This window comes from Amblyomma americanum, chromosome 6, assembly GCF_052857255.1.
Source record: "Amblyomma americanum isolate KBUSLIRL-KWMA chromosome 6, ASM5285725v1, whole genome shotgun sequence".
NCBI lineage: Eukaryota > Metazoa > Arthropoda > Arachnida > Ixodida > Ixodidae > Amblyomma > Amblyomma americanum.
Genome location: NC_135502.1, coordinates 152,587,649 through 152,602,858, shown reverse-complemented (window position 1 = coordinate 152,602,858; position 15,210 = coordinate 152,587,649). Strand labels below are relative to the sequence as shown.

General features: G+C 47.9%; 1 protein-coding gene across 1 annotated transcript in view; it reads right to left on the bottom strand.

The window, feature by feature from the left end:
* Positions 1-15,210, bottom strand: part of LOC144095570 (uncharacterized) — a 135,471-nt gene that overhangs the window by 64,998 nt on the left and 55,263 nt on the right. The window contains exon 7 of the mRNA XM_077629259.1: positions 1,024-1,124. Coding sequence (XP_077485385.1) covers positions 1,024-1,124 — 101 coding nt within the window. The remainder of the gene's footprint in view (positions 1-1,023; positions 1,125-15,210) is intronic.

The following is a 15,210-nucleotide window of genomic DNA, read 5'->3' as shown; positions in this document are numbered from 1 at the left end:
GAAATGCGGAACTCAGAAATTTCTGTCTTTCTAAACTTTTTCTTTCAGTTCACTGAAGATTCCTGCGAAATACAAAAACACTACTAAGCTGGATGCTGCGTGCGACAAGTAAGCGTTTGCACGCCATACACGAGCGATCTTATCTCCGCCGTGGTCTGTCGGCGGCAGTGCTGCCAGAGCAGCCATAATTTACTAGCTTTTTTGCCTCTTTATATAGGTTCCCGTAGCCTCCTTCAGTATGTACTGGCCCCATGCGCACTCCATACTGACCCCTTTTTCACCTGTTTTAAATACCTGTATGCAGCACAGGGAGTAATTTTGTCTGTTCAACAGCTCGGCCCAGAATTGAATAGTATGAAGGCCGCCCACTGGCTCCTTGTATTATACATCACTGATTTGGAAAGCTCACTGGCTGCGAACCATTCTTTTCATGTTCAGCTCAACTGACCGCGGCCTTGACGGAAAACAGCTAATAACTTCGACCTCGGTTAAAAAAACCACCGATACTACGACCGATCGACGGAAACCGATCGCCTTTCGATGCGACAGGCGAGAACATCGACCTGGTAGGCAGGGATGCCTTCGCAAGCTCCTGAATACTCGCAGCACATTTGATTTGCGGTAGCAATGTCGCACTGGTGAGACAGGAGTGGATTTATAAAGTTTTGATGCAGCAAAGAAATCACACAACAGTTCGCGTTTTGAGCACAATTTTTGTCGCATCTGCGTACCGTTTACTGGGCTGTGAAGGTTGCGGCCAAAGGAAAAGCAGGTTTTTCCAGTCACATTCGTCGAGAGTGAAGAACCTACGCTGCGAGTTTCAGCACGCAACATAAAAATTTCGGCGAGGGGCTTCTAGCAAATGAGTTTCTGTACAAGTGGCTGCTATTACATACGCTTTCGTATCGAGGAAACCGCGGGACACACTGCTAGCGCAATTCGGCGTTTAACACAAAAAAGTATGAAGGCTCAAATATTCTAGTCAGTTATCGCCAGCATATTATAAGCGATTATGATACATACGTTTCGAAGCGTCCAGCCAGGACACATTAAAACCGTCCGGCGTCTTCAGCTTCAGAGTGCTGCTGACTGCGTTGGTGGCTACCAGCACTGGGGTGGCTTTGCTGCAATGCAAGAGAGAAGCATAGGCTCGCGAAAATTGATTCAACGCGCAAGTATTTTGTTACCCCCCTCCCCCAAAGAAAAAAAGCCGTATTCGACTTGAGACCACTGCTAAAAACTTTAACAGAGAATGTTAATAGGTGCAAAGTTGAATGTCGTTACAGCCTCAGAGCGCGCACCCGATAGCCTGGTCAGTGCAGTAACTTTATCACGTAACACCGCAGGCGTGAGGCTAATAGAAATAGTAACCAAAGGTGGTAAATGGAGCTTAGGCAGGGTGTGTTAAGGAAGGCATGCAGTGGTCCTGTAATCTCGCATAATTACATTATGTTTACGTAATAAATCGCAATTGACTAGGTTTCTGTTAATTTATTTGTTTAGTTTATATGAGAGAAATGGTTCATGCGAACATGAGCTCACCACTGATAATGATGAACCTATATCTAATTGAACGAAATAAATATTCTACAGTTTATTTGAGATAGAGATTGACAGCAGCTGTGGTGGAGCGAACACATCGCTAAGCACCTTTTCCCGTGTATTACAGGAGTGCCGTCCGGAGAAACTTCGCCCGCCGTCCGACGCCTGTCCGCCGCTTCTACCCGTTTTTTTGCTGAAAGCCTGCCCACAGCAGTGGAGTCCACCTTTACCTGTCTGAAATATCTTCAAAGATAACGGCTATCCGTGACGTCAACAGGAACAAGGGCTATATATTTCCTCAACGGAAGCAAGACATCGCATTGGCAACAGCAGTGGCGGAGCGAACACATCGCTAAGCACTTTTTCCCGTGTATTACAGGAGTGCCGTCGCGAGAAACTTCGCCCGTCGTCCGACGCCTGTCCGCCGCTTGTACCAATTTTTTGCTGAAAGCCTGCCAACAGCAGTGGAGTGCACCTGTACCTGGCTGAAATATCTTCAAAGATAACGGGTCTCCGTGACGTCGACAGCTACAAGGGCTACATATTTCCTCAACGAAAGCAAGACATCGCATTGGCAGCAGCAGTGGCGGAGCGAACACATCGCTAAGCACCTTTTCCCGTGTATTACAGGAGTGCCGTCCCGAGAAACTTCGCCCACCGTCCGACGCCTGTCCGCCGCTTGTACCCGTTTTTTTGCTGAAAGCCTGCCCTCAGCAGTGGAGTGCACCTGTACCTGGCTGAAATATCTTCAAAGATAGTGGCTATCCGTGACGTCGACCGTGACAAGGGCTATATATTTCCTCAACGGAAGCAAGACATCGCATCGGCAGCAGCAGTGGCGGAGCGAACACATCGCTAAGCACCTTTTCCCGTGTATTACAGGTTAGTTGCTGGATTTCTGTGGCTGTCATATTACTTTAAACGTATCCGAAATATTGCTGCTGCCACATGCAAATTTTTCCTTGATGTATTATATCGTCCGAGTTGAAATCCTGCTTTCTTTTGCTTGCGTCTAGATCTTGCCCCGTAAACTGTAAACCCTTGGAATACCACTTGAGCACAATTGTCCGAAATGTCGAAACAACTTGTGAAACTGTTTGAAGATTTCAAGCATGAACAAAAGCAAGAATTCAAAGAATTCAATGAAGGATTCGAGCGGGAACTAAGATAAGATATCCGAGAAATTAAGAGCAGCGTGACATACATAAATCAAAGCTATGAAGAAATTAAAACCTCAGTTAAGATCGTTGAAGAAGAAAATGAAGAGCTCAGAAAATGTGTTACTAGTTTGCAGGAGGAACGTGATGCCCTGCGCTCACAGTTAAAAGATCATGAAATTCGTCTTGGCCAAAATGAACAGCACTCCCGATGTTTCTACGTTGCCTACATGCTATTCACTGTTCTTTTCTCCGACGGACTGCACAGAAGTATGCCTTTGTATCAATTCCATCAAAAATAGTAAATCCGATGATGTATGTGGTATGCAGGTACTTCCTGTGAAGCACGTTCTTGACGTAATTTTTGCAGTCATTACTTTTATAGATAACTTGATTTTGTCCACGGGCGTATTTCCCCAAGCAATGCAGACTGCACGTGTAGTTCCTGTATTTAAATCTGGAGTTCGTAGTCTTTTCGTCATCTATCGCCCAATCACGATACTACCAGTATTTTCTAAAGGTATGGAAAAAATACTACACACCAAAATTGTATCGTTTTTATCATGTAATAATATTCTGATCGATTATCAACATGGTTTCAGGAAGCGTCCATCAACAGAAACAACACTTTTAACGCAAAAAGAATTTATCATTGTAGCATTCACCAAAAAACGTATGGTACTGGGCATCTATGTCGATTTTTCAAAGGAATTTGATCTTGTCAATCACACTATCCTTCTTTCAAAATTGCACAGATATGGCGTTAGTGGAACACCACATGCGCTTCTTACATCATACCTTAGCAACAGGACACAATATGTCGAAATAAATAACATTAAATCTTCTTTGCAATCCGTTCATGCCGGCGTGCCACAGGGAAGCATACTCGAACCGCTACTCTTGCTTATTTATATTAATGATATGGTGCACTGCACTCAGGACGTAAAGTGTAATTCCTATGCGGACGACACCACCATTTTCGTTACCGGAAGTACGCAAGCAGATATAGAGGAGCGAGCAAATATGGCGCTTCTGGACTTGGACTCTTGGGTCAAAGCAAACCACTTATAAATAAACACAAGCAAAACAAAAGCAGTCCTATACATTCCAAAAGGGAAGGAATTACCGGATACCTTGAGCGTACGATTAGGAACAGAAAAAGTTGAAATTGTGAACTCTGTGAAAGTACTCGGAGTGGTCTTTTCAAGGCACCTTACATGGAACGACCACATAGATCACTTGCATTCAAAAGTTGCATCAGCAGTTGACGCCATCGCCCAAACAAGATACTTGCTGCCTTCTAAAATAAAACTCTTGTTATATAATGCGCTTGTGCTACTGCTCTTACAGTATTGCAGCTTAGTCTGGTGCACCACAGGGGTAACCAGCTTATCCAAATTACACTTGTTGCAGAAAAGATCATTACGGTGTGTTGCGGGTGTGTCTTACCGTCATCCAACCAAAGAGCTTTTCTTGAAGTAATATTGTCCTCCCTGTGTTCTCCTTTTTTGATTACAAGATAATCGTAGCTTATAAATACTTCATAAAATCTAATGCAAGTATTGTCGTAAACCTTTCAGAATTAAAAGAAAATATCCGAGACCGACAATCCCGACACAAAGAAAAATATCTTGTTTCAGTGCCTCGCACATATCCATACACTCAATCATTATGCTACACTGTACAAAAACTACTGAATAAGTTGCATGCAACTGGATTCGATCAGGTATGTGAGTCTAATCGCCGAATCTTTTTTGCCCCGAAAAACTGTTGTGAACCTAGTGTTGCTTTTTATTTAGAATGTTATCTTGATGTATTCTAACTTTAAGACTCTGTTTTTGGGATATGTCTAATTTTCTGTTTTATGCTTTACTGTGTGTCATTTTCATACGGACAAAAGTAATAATATGAAACTCTTCGGTGTATAAAATGATGCAAACTGATCGTTCACCTAGCTGTTGCTCTGCCAATTATTGTAGGGGGGCCAGAGCTTTGTCAAGCTGTCTTTCACAGCTTTTAGTCCTGGCCCCTTTCTTTTCGACGAAAAGAAAAGTAAACTTGACTAGAATTGAACCCACTGTAATGAAATTTTTTCGTTGTCGTTTTTTGCATAGGAAGGAGAGAGCCGCCAAAAGATGCTGCTAAAGCAGCTTGACGGGGCGACTGCCCATCTTTTGTCAGCAGGACGTTTCACGTACAGTCAGTTCATAATTGTAGATTACCACGTGCGAACAAAATGCAAATTAAATGTAATCACGTTTAGAAGCCGTTCACAAATACTCATGTACAAAGTATAAATAGAATAACTCCCATTTAAAGGCACTTGCACCTTAAATGGTCCTGTTTGTATATGCAGATACGGAACAGAAATATAACAACTGCATCAACACTGTTGAAAAACACACAAAAGAAAAAAGTGCATAGAACAAAATGCAACCACACATACGGAAGGACATATAGAGAAGAAAAAGAACTTGTGAACTTTTCCTGATTTTTTTCTTGCATCAGTCCTGTTCACATTGATTAGTTCAATTATGTATTGGGGTTTAAGCTCCCAAACCAACTCAGGCTATAGAGAAAGACGTAGTGAAAGGCTCTAGAAAATTTTGATCACCTGAGCTTCTTTAACGTCCACTGATGTCGCATCGTACACGGGCCCCTATGTTCACGTCGAAACTATTTAAAAGCTTTGCGGAAGTGTTACTAATAGATTGTGAATAGTAGCTTGCGGCTGTCGTTACAAACATTTATTCCGTGAGGCGCGTATTATGTATATATTTTGCAACTTCCAAATCACTTAGAAATGATTTAATGTTACTTGTAGCAAGGCAGAATGACGTTAAAAAAACGTTAAAAAAAAGGCGTTAAAAAATGATGTAAAAAAACTGTGTACTTTAATTATTCGTTATCGTTGAAAATACCCTCTAGCGTGGTGAAAAAGGCAACATAGGCAATAATTCTAATAAAACTTGTTCGCAACAAAAATAGCATGCTCAAATTTTTTCACTTCATGTTCTCCACAATAAATGCGCATAAACTAACCCAGCTATAAACACGGAATTATATATTAATGACTTTATGCGTTTAAAAAGTGCCTTCATGCGTTTGTTGAGTACGTATGTGGTTCTGAAATATTTCCTATGGATTCCAGTTACCTAGTGGTTATGAACTTCCCTTCTAAAACTTAAAGTGTCAGCTATTTTTATCCTTCCAGTGTTAAGACTGATTCCGGGTGCACTAACAGTTGCTTTCTAAGGTCGTAAAAGAGAATAGTTCCTGAATTTACTGGAAAATATCGGCATCTGTTTATGATAAAAAAAGTAAAAAGTTTCTCCGCGTAATTTTGGATATCTATAAAGTTAAGTTAATAACTGTATCAAACAAAGCGGTATTATATGCGCAACAGACGAGAGGTATTTGTGGTTTCTGGTATTAAAATATGTAAACCGTTTATACACAAAGAGAAAAGAACTGGTCCATTCTCGCGGTGCGCCTCTGAAAATTGGTTCTAGGTCTGATTAATTTCTTGTCGTACATTAATAATTTAAATAAATGGTATTATGCGTTGCGATGTGCTTCCAGCCGCAAACGTTTTCGGGGTCTGCGATGCATGGCGCAACAATGCAGTTTTGCTTCGCTACGCCATGCATCGCAGTTCCCAGATCACGAAAACTTTTGCGACCGAGAATACACAATAAGTAATTTTTACGAAGAGTACTGCGACAACGTTTTTAGAGGCTGTAATGAAGAAGACGACAGTGCGCCACCATCGACGACGATGAAGAGGTTCGGCCGGCCTCGACCCCCGGACCCCGAGACCCCGCGAGAAACGAGACCCCGTCAGCAGGACGTTCAGGACGTTTAGACCGCGGGTGGCTTTGCCGAGCAGCCCCTGGAAGCTCTGCTCTGCTGGGATCGATCGGCTAAGTTTCGGGTGGCTGGTTGTGGCTTTTCTCTCTGCGTCTTTGCGTGGTAAGGCAGTATGCCCGTGCTTTGTCGACCCAGTCTCCCGGCCAGGGGAGCTCCCTCTGGTCGGCTTCTCTGTCCCCTGATCTCCTGCCGTTGGAAGCTTTTTTGCCCAGTGGTGTCGGCAGTATCCCTGTCGCGCTGGTGCCTAAGGATGGTGGTGTAATCAAGATGAACAACCCTGGTGCCGTTCGGGCTGCTCTCCAGTCGGCGACTTCTCATTATGGGTCGATCTCAGAGGTACGCCAGTTTGGACGCGGCGGGATTCTGTGCAGAACGCCAGACCTCGCCTGTGTAAGAGACTTGCTAAACTCCTCAGCCTTTGCCTCTCTTCGTGTAAGTTCCTTCATCCCTTCACATCTGGCGTGCACGAAAGGTATTGTACGAGGCGTTGACTCTTCCCTGTCTCCGGCAGAGACTCTTGAGCTTCTGTCGGATGCTGGTGTTGTTGCTGTGCACCGCTGTAGCCGGGATGTAAACAACTTGCGGATGCCCACTGAATCTGTGATTGCTACCTTTTCCGGCACTTCCTGCCTCTCTGAAATCAAGGCATGGCCTCTAATTTTTCGGGTAGACCCGTTATCATCTCAGCCTCTGGAGTGTAACAACTGCTGTCGCTATGGACATAGCGCCGGCGGTTGCAAATCCAACTTGACGTGTTGAAACTGTGGGGATGGTCATTCAACGAGCACCTGCACTGAGAAGAATGAGAAGTGTTGCCTTTGCGGTGGTGCCCACTCTGCAAATTACTCAAATTGTCCCTCTTGAGCTCTGGAAATCCAAATTCTGCATATAATTGACAGAAAACGCTGTTCGCACCGTGACGCTATTTCAGAGGTCAAAGAACGTGCCCACGGTTAAGCCGGTGTGAGCGCTCGGCAAGGTGTCACGTTAGACTCAACGCTGTCCCAGGCAATTGCGGCTGCTGTGGAGGCTTGCATGCCTGAACTGGTAGAAAAGATTGTCGCAAGTGTGTCGGAGTGCCTTGCAAACGTTCTAGCTACTCAGCTTACGCATGCCGTGCAGGCAGGTTTGGCACCTCTTTCGACAGCAATTCTCTCTCCGCTTGTCCGGTCTACAATTCCAATAGCATCACAGCCCCAGGAACAAACTTCTGCCCCTTCCGCTGTACCTACCTCGGGTACTTCGAGGGATGTTGCTATAATCTATGATTCCGAGATGGTGGAGTCTGATGCGCGGCTTCTTAAGCGCAACGGGTTCCCAAAGTCCCATTCGTTGTCTTCTCTGTGCACCCAGCCCAAATCAAAGAAGCAGCAGCTTGGCACCAAACCCAAGGATACCATTTTGGAGCAGGCAGTTGCTGCTGCTAGGCTTTCGCAACCATACCGTCGTTGCGAATTCTGCAGTGGAACTGTCGCTCTATTTTTTCAGCTTCTTCAGATTTACACTGCATATCTACCCAGCTTAATCCGGATGTCAAAATTCTGCAAGAAACTTGGCTTTCAACCGACAAACAATTTCATATCAAAACTTACCGTTCATTTCGCCTAGATCACCAGTCTAGAGGAGGGGGTTTACTAACTTTAGTCTCTTCAAAATTTTGCCACAGGGCTATGGTATCTTTTCAACAAATGTCTCCTGACTGAGATTTTGGCACTACACTTTGTACTTCCTGGGTGCTCTCCAATTTCAATAGCAAATTGTTATTTCGCCAATGGAGTCCAGGATGTTAGACATCTGGACTTGTTACTCCCTAACTGTAAAAACCCAGTTCACGTGGCTGGGGACTTCAATTCTCACCATGTGTCGTGAGGTTTTAGGACTAATACATGCGGCAAGCGCCTTTGGGACTGGGTTTCTGATCACAACCTGATGTGCTTAAAATCAGGATCGGCCACCTGTCTTCGCTCACACACTCAATCTGTTTTAGATCTCACGTTCATTAGTCCTGGAAATGGCGTAACGAATTGGTCGACTCTTGATAGCGGCACCTCAATTGACCATATACATATTCATTTTGTTATATGTCGTGGTACCTCCGAAGTCTTATCAGTTGCGGTCTGTAAATGTAAGACAGCTTTCAGACGGCGTTGCGCTCTGCCCTTGCTTCAGTGTCTAATATCGCCGAGGTCCACCAGTCAGCAAGCATATATCTGGCTATAGAGGAGAGTGGTAAAAAGTCGGAGTTTCTGGTGAGGCCAACAAAAGGGAATTCTTCTAACTCGAGGAATGCGGACTGTACAAGAGATTACAGGCGGAGGAAGGCAGCATGGAAAAAGCTTCTTCATAACCAATGCCCGAATAACTGGTGTGATTATAAATTTATTGCAGCCACCTTTAAACGCACACTTTTTCGCGCGAAGGAAAAATATGACTCAGAACAATTCGATTATCTTTCAAAGGTGGGCAACCGACATGCACTATTTGGTTTTCTACGGTCTAGGAAACAGCTCATATACTCTCATAATTTTCAGTAATTTGTTCTGTCACCTGAAGAAGCCATCCAGGCGGTTTATTTGCCACAGGCCTGCAAAAGCGGTTCTTGTATTTACTACCTTTGCGCCCAATGTTGTTTGCAGCAGTCGTGAAAAATGATAATGCCTCACAAGTAAATCTATCAGAGCTTTCACAAGTTGTCCAGATTGCCAGATGGTGCTCCTGGTACTGATGGTGTTCCTACAAAGAGGCTCAAGATTCTCTTTGAAGTGTCTCCCAACTCCTTATTGCACCTAATAAACTACTCTCTCATACACGTTTGGATACCATCTGAGTGGAAGCTGTCCAAGGTGATCCCTTTACTTAAAAATCAGGGTGGAGGCTATGAATTGGATAATATTAGGCCACTTTCTTTAACATGAAACTTGGTAAAGTTGATAGAGAGGGAGTTACTAATTCGGGTGTCAGCCATTGTGGACCGCAAAACTATACTCAGCCCGTGCCAACTTGGTTTCCGGCCACGGTGTTCGATATGGAAGGTACGTGCTGATCTTGACAGCAAAATTCTCCTTGCTCGTCGTCAACGCCTGGTCGCGGCTTTGGTTACGATAGACGTCGCCAAATATTACGGCAGTGTAGAACACTCCATCCTGGTACATAGGCTACAGTCTCTTCAGTTTCCAGATTATATAGTTGCATAGATATCTGCATTTCTTTATAACAGGTTATTCTTTTGCGTACGTAATGGTGTTCATTCAGAGAGGTACAGACAAACGCGAGGTGTACCGCAAGGAGCTGTTCTTTCTCCTGTGCTCTTTAATATTCTGTTGAGCTCAATTCTTCTCCACCGCCATGTACGCACTTACGTCTATGCGCACGACATTGCGTTTTTTGCTGCTGCGCCGGATATACATTCCCTCTATGGTCTGTTGCAGTCATATTTGAATACACTTCAGCACTGGTTGAGCGCATATCACCTGAAGTTAAATGTTGGCAAGTGCGCCACCCTTGTTTTCCCTCTATACACTCCAGTAGCGGTCTCTCTCATTTGCCAGTTAAAATAATACCGCAGGTTCAATTCCTAAAATACCTAGGGGTCATTTATGACAACAAACTCACCTGGCGACCTCAGATTGACCATGTCACGGCGAAAGGAGCTCGTGCCGTGGGCATGTTACGGAGATTGTCATCACTGGTACGGCATGCGCAGAGATGCGCTATTAATGATCTACATAATGTATGTCAGGCCAATTTTATAATTTGGATCTGTGTTGTTTTCAGCTTCGGCTACATATAATCTTCGTCCTCTCGTCCTTTTAGAGAAGGAAGCACTTCGCATGTGCCTCGGCCTTCCAAAATTTGTGGCTGCCAATGTGCTGTACCTTGATGCCCGCATTCCGCCTCTCTTATCAAGAATTGAAATTTTAACTGTGCAAACTTACCTCAGGATCTAATAGTCCCATTTCCACCTTTCCCAAAGCATTTTCTGTTGTCAGCCGACCTCCGTTTTGGTGTCTCCTGGTCTCGTTTCAATTTCCCTCAGGTAGTGTTTGTGCAAAGATTACTTCAGCCACCCGACTCTTGGCCGATCTCCCAGTGTGGGTATGTGACATTTTTTGATAGGCTAACAACAACAACAACGGCTGCCACGCGCGTGGGAGAGCTCGAGCACGCTCTGGAAGTCTGTTCTGGTCCACTGCTTCGGAGTCAGTTTGAGCATGGGTTACGCCGCCAGACCCTTTCGGCTCTACAATAAACCACTCTTCACTTGGTGGATGTTTGGTTCCCCGTCCTCGAACTGCCCTGGACCTCCGCAACCGCACGCTACCGGCCCCCGTTATGCCCGCTCAGCCCGAAGCCCACCGTGCAGGTGGGATCCTCTGTCATCTGCTGCGGTGCCGTCCGACAGCGAGACCCGTCGTTTTCAGCGGGCACTGCGATCAAGATGTTGAAGTCAGGCTGGTCTCGTACGAATGGATGAGTCGCCATAACAACTGGGACGACCGCATGAAACTCAACAACGTCATATTTTATCTGCCTGACGTCGCCAACCTCTGATTCCGGAACCACGAGGCTGATATTCCAACCTGGGCTAATTTCAAGACGACGTTTGCGAAGTTTTTGGCTGTCCCGCATTACGGAAACGAAACTTCGCGTTGATCTATCAATGTTTGCGCGTTCGGGCTTGGACTGCGGGTGAGAGCTTCACCACCTGCATCGAAGATGTGGTCGATCTCTGCAAACGTGTCGGCCCGTCTATGGCTGAGGCCGACAGGATCAAGCATATTATGAAGGAAATTGGCGACGACACTTTCCACATGCTGGTGGCGAAAAGTCCAACTACCGTCGCTTCCGTGTACAATCTCTGCCAGGGCTATGATGAGTTGCGCAAGCTACGCCTTGGCGCTCGTCGCTCATCCGTCGTGCCTGGCGAGTCCATATCCGGCCTGGCTGTCAACAGTGACCTGTTGGGTCAAATCAGACTTCGTACGCGATGATGTGGCCCGGCAGCTTTCGCTCCTCTCGGGCACACACTCTTCGCCCCCGGTCCTGACTCCTGAGTTGCGGCACACCATCGCCAAGGAAGTAGCCGATACACTTCCAGCTCGTCGCCAGCCGGTTCCCGTAGCTCCTTAAGTCAACCTTCTCGAGATGCAGCCCGCTCCCGTTGCTGCGCCTTTGGGCTATGGTGCACCCATTGCGATGCCTCCTGCCCCCATGCCTAGGCCTCTCACATACGCCGAAGTCGTCGCACGTCCATCGCAGCCGCAGGCCTTGGCCTGCATTCCCGCACCAGTGCCTCCGCCTGTTGCTCCCCGACTCCACCCAGCGCCGGCTTCTCAAACCCCTTGGCGCACGGCTGATAACCGGCCGATTTTCTACGCTTGTGGTCTACCGGCCACGTCGCGCGCCTCTGTCGCCGTTCTCTGCCTGCCCCTATGCGACATCTGCCGGCCTACACCCAGTCCTACCACACCTTTACCCACCTTCAGTACCACCACCCCCCCAGCGGCCCCTTCTGACCCTGCTCCCGGCCGCCATCCATTCGCTTCGCACCGCTCACCTTCCCCTCGCCGTCGCTCCCTGTCACCAATTCGCCGTCTTAGCGTTCCCGCGGAACAGGAAAACTAGGAGCCGCAATTCCTGGGGCATGAACTGCGCACACTTCGATAAGCTCATGTCCTCGCCTTTCCCCACTGAACTTTTTAAATGCGTTAGTTGACGGCGTTCGAGCACTTGCGCTTGTGGACACAGGTGCTACCGTTTCTGTTATATCCGAGAACTCCTGTCGTTCGCTGCGTAAAGTCACCACCGCACCTTCGGGACTATCTCTTTGCACCGCTAACGCCGAGACTTCATCCTTCCGCTGCTTGCACAGCACGTGTCCTCATTGCGGACGTTTTGTATGTCATCGAATTTAGTTCTCAGTTCTGGCTGCTATGACCTCATCCTTGGCTGGGATTTTATATCCCGCCATCATGCCGTCATAGACTGTGCCCGTGCTCATGTGGCATTATCCGTGCTCCCTGATACGCTCACCGACGACCCTCCGTCTTGCTCTGGTACCAAACGTGTTGTTGCCGCGGATACCAATGTTCCCCCCGCCAGTGCCGTGCTCGTTCCCGTGTCCGCCACGTCTGGGTCCAGCAAGACTGTACTCTTCGCGCCTTCGCCCGTCCTCGCTTCTCGCCGACACCTACCTCTTCCATTCGCCGTCCTGGACATACGTCACGGGGCAACCGAACTACTGAACTCGTTGCCTCGAATCCCTCGCCCTATCAGTTCACCTTGCTCCATGGAGAATGTCTTGGACACATTGAACAGCTTGACCTGCTCTTGCCCTTCGACGATGAAACTCTTTGCGGTGGTACCTCCGTCGCCGCCCTCACACCGCCTAGTACTGCCTCCGACTTGATCTCCCAGGAGATGTTTCACCGTTCAGTGGCCAGCGACCTCGACCCAGCTCACCGCGAGAAGCTCCTTGCCCTGCTTCACAAGTTCCGCTCTTCTTTCGATCACCAGACAACTTCTTTGGACCGTGCGACCACCGTCGTTTACTGTATTGATACAGGCCCTCATGCCCCTCTCCACCAGTGCCCCTACCGTGTGTCGCCTCCAGAGCGCCGCGTCATCGCTGACCAGGTTGACGACATGTTGCACCGCGGTGTTATCCAGCCCTCTTCTAGTCCGTGGTCTTCGCCCGTCGTGCTCGTCAAAAAAGGATGGTTAAATTCGGTTCTGTGTTGATTATCGTCGCCTAAACAAAATTACGCGCTAAGACGTTTACCCACTACCACGTATTGATGACGCCCTCGACTGTTTGCAAGGAGCCGAGTTCTTCTTCTCCCTCAATCTCCGTTCCGGCTATTGGCAAGTCCCCATGGCTGAATCTGACCACCCGAAAACATCTTTTGTCACCCCTGACGGCTTCTATGAATTCAACGTGATGCCATTCGGCGTCTGTAACGCTCCCCCAACCTTTGAGGGCATGATGGACAACATCTTGCGTGGCCTCAAATGGCGTATTTGACTATGCTATTTAGACGATGTTTTCGTTTTTCCCCTGATTTTCCGACACATCTCGAGCGCTTGCTCAAGATACTGCGCTGTCTCACCGACGCTGGTCTCCAACTCAACCTCAAGAAATGTCGACTTGGTGCCCGCCAACTGATCATCCTCGGCCATGCCGTCTCCAAAGAAGGCATCCTGCCCGATCCGGAGAAGCTTCGTGCTGTCACAAACTTTCCGAAGCCGACTTCTGTTATGGAGCTCCGAAGCTTCGTGGGCCTATGCTCATATTTTCGCCGCTTTGTGCGCTACTTCGCCTCTATCATCGCCCCGCTTACGAAGCTCCTGAATGGGCCCGCCGATCTGTCTGCTTGGAACTCACTCTCCGACGCTGGTTTCGCTACTCTCCGTCGTCTTCTGACTTCACCACCGATCCTGCGCCATTACGACCCCAGTGAGCCAACCGAGTTGCACACCGACGCCAGCGGCGTAGGCCTCGGAGCCGTCCTTGCACAGCGTAAGGACGGCTTTTCCTAATACCTTGTTGCTTACAGCAGTCGTACGCTCACGAAAGCCGAATCTAATAACAACCGTTATGGAAAAGGAGTGCCTCGCCAATTCGCCCCTACCTTTATGGCCGCCTCATCGACGTCGTTACGGACCACCATGCCCTCTGCTGGTTGGCTACCCTCAAAGTCCTTTCTGGACGCCTCGGCCGCTGGGCCCTTCGTCTTTAGGAATACGACATTAACATCGTATATCAGTCGGGCCGCAAACATTCTGACGTTGACGCCTTGTCGCGCGCACCCCTGCCATCTCCTACGCCTTCTTCATCCTTGTCCGCCTCGGCGCTGTCCGCGTTCACTGCCACGGACCTCCCCATGGAACAGCGTCGAGATCCAAGGATTTCTTCGCTCCTAGATGCCCTCAATGCGCCCTCTATGGCTTCGTTACCTCTAGCCCTTCGCCGTCAAGCTTCTCATTTCACGATTCGCGACTCTCTACTGTATCGCCGCAACTATCACCCGGATGGCCGCTAATGGCTCTTGGTTATTCCTCGCCAGCTTCGCTCTGAAGTTTGTGCGCATCACCATTCCCACCCACAAAGCTCTCATGCAGGCTTGCTGAAAACCTACGAATGTCTGCGGCAGCGATACTACTGGCGTGGAATGTACAATTTTGTTCGCCGTTATATACGCTCCTGCATTACCTGTCAGCAGCGCAAGTCCGCTCCTCTCCCCTCTCCCGGCCCGTTACAACAATTGCCTTGCCCAGCTTGACCCTTCGATCGCGTAGGCATCGATCTGTATGGTCTCCTGCCGTCTACGCCTGCCGGGAATCGGTAAATTACAGTTGCCGTGGACTATCTAACTAGGTATGCGGAGACGGCAGCCCTGCCCTCTGCTAGTGCTCGCGACGTCGCATCATTCCTCCTCCATCAATTCATCCTGTGTTACGGCGCCCCTCGGGAACTCCTCAGCGACCGCGGCCGTGTTTTCTTATCTGGCGTCCTTCACGAGATGCTGGATGCGTGCCACGCCGTTCATCGCAAGACCACTGCCTACCATCCCCAAATGAACGGCCTAACTGAACGCTTCAACCGCACTCTAGGAGACATGCTTGCCATGTACATTTCCTC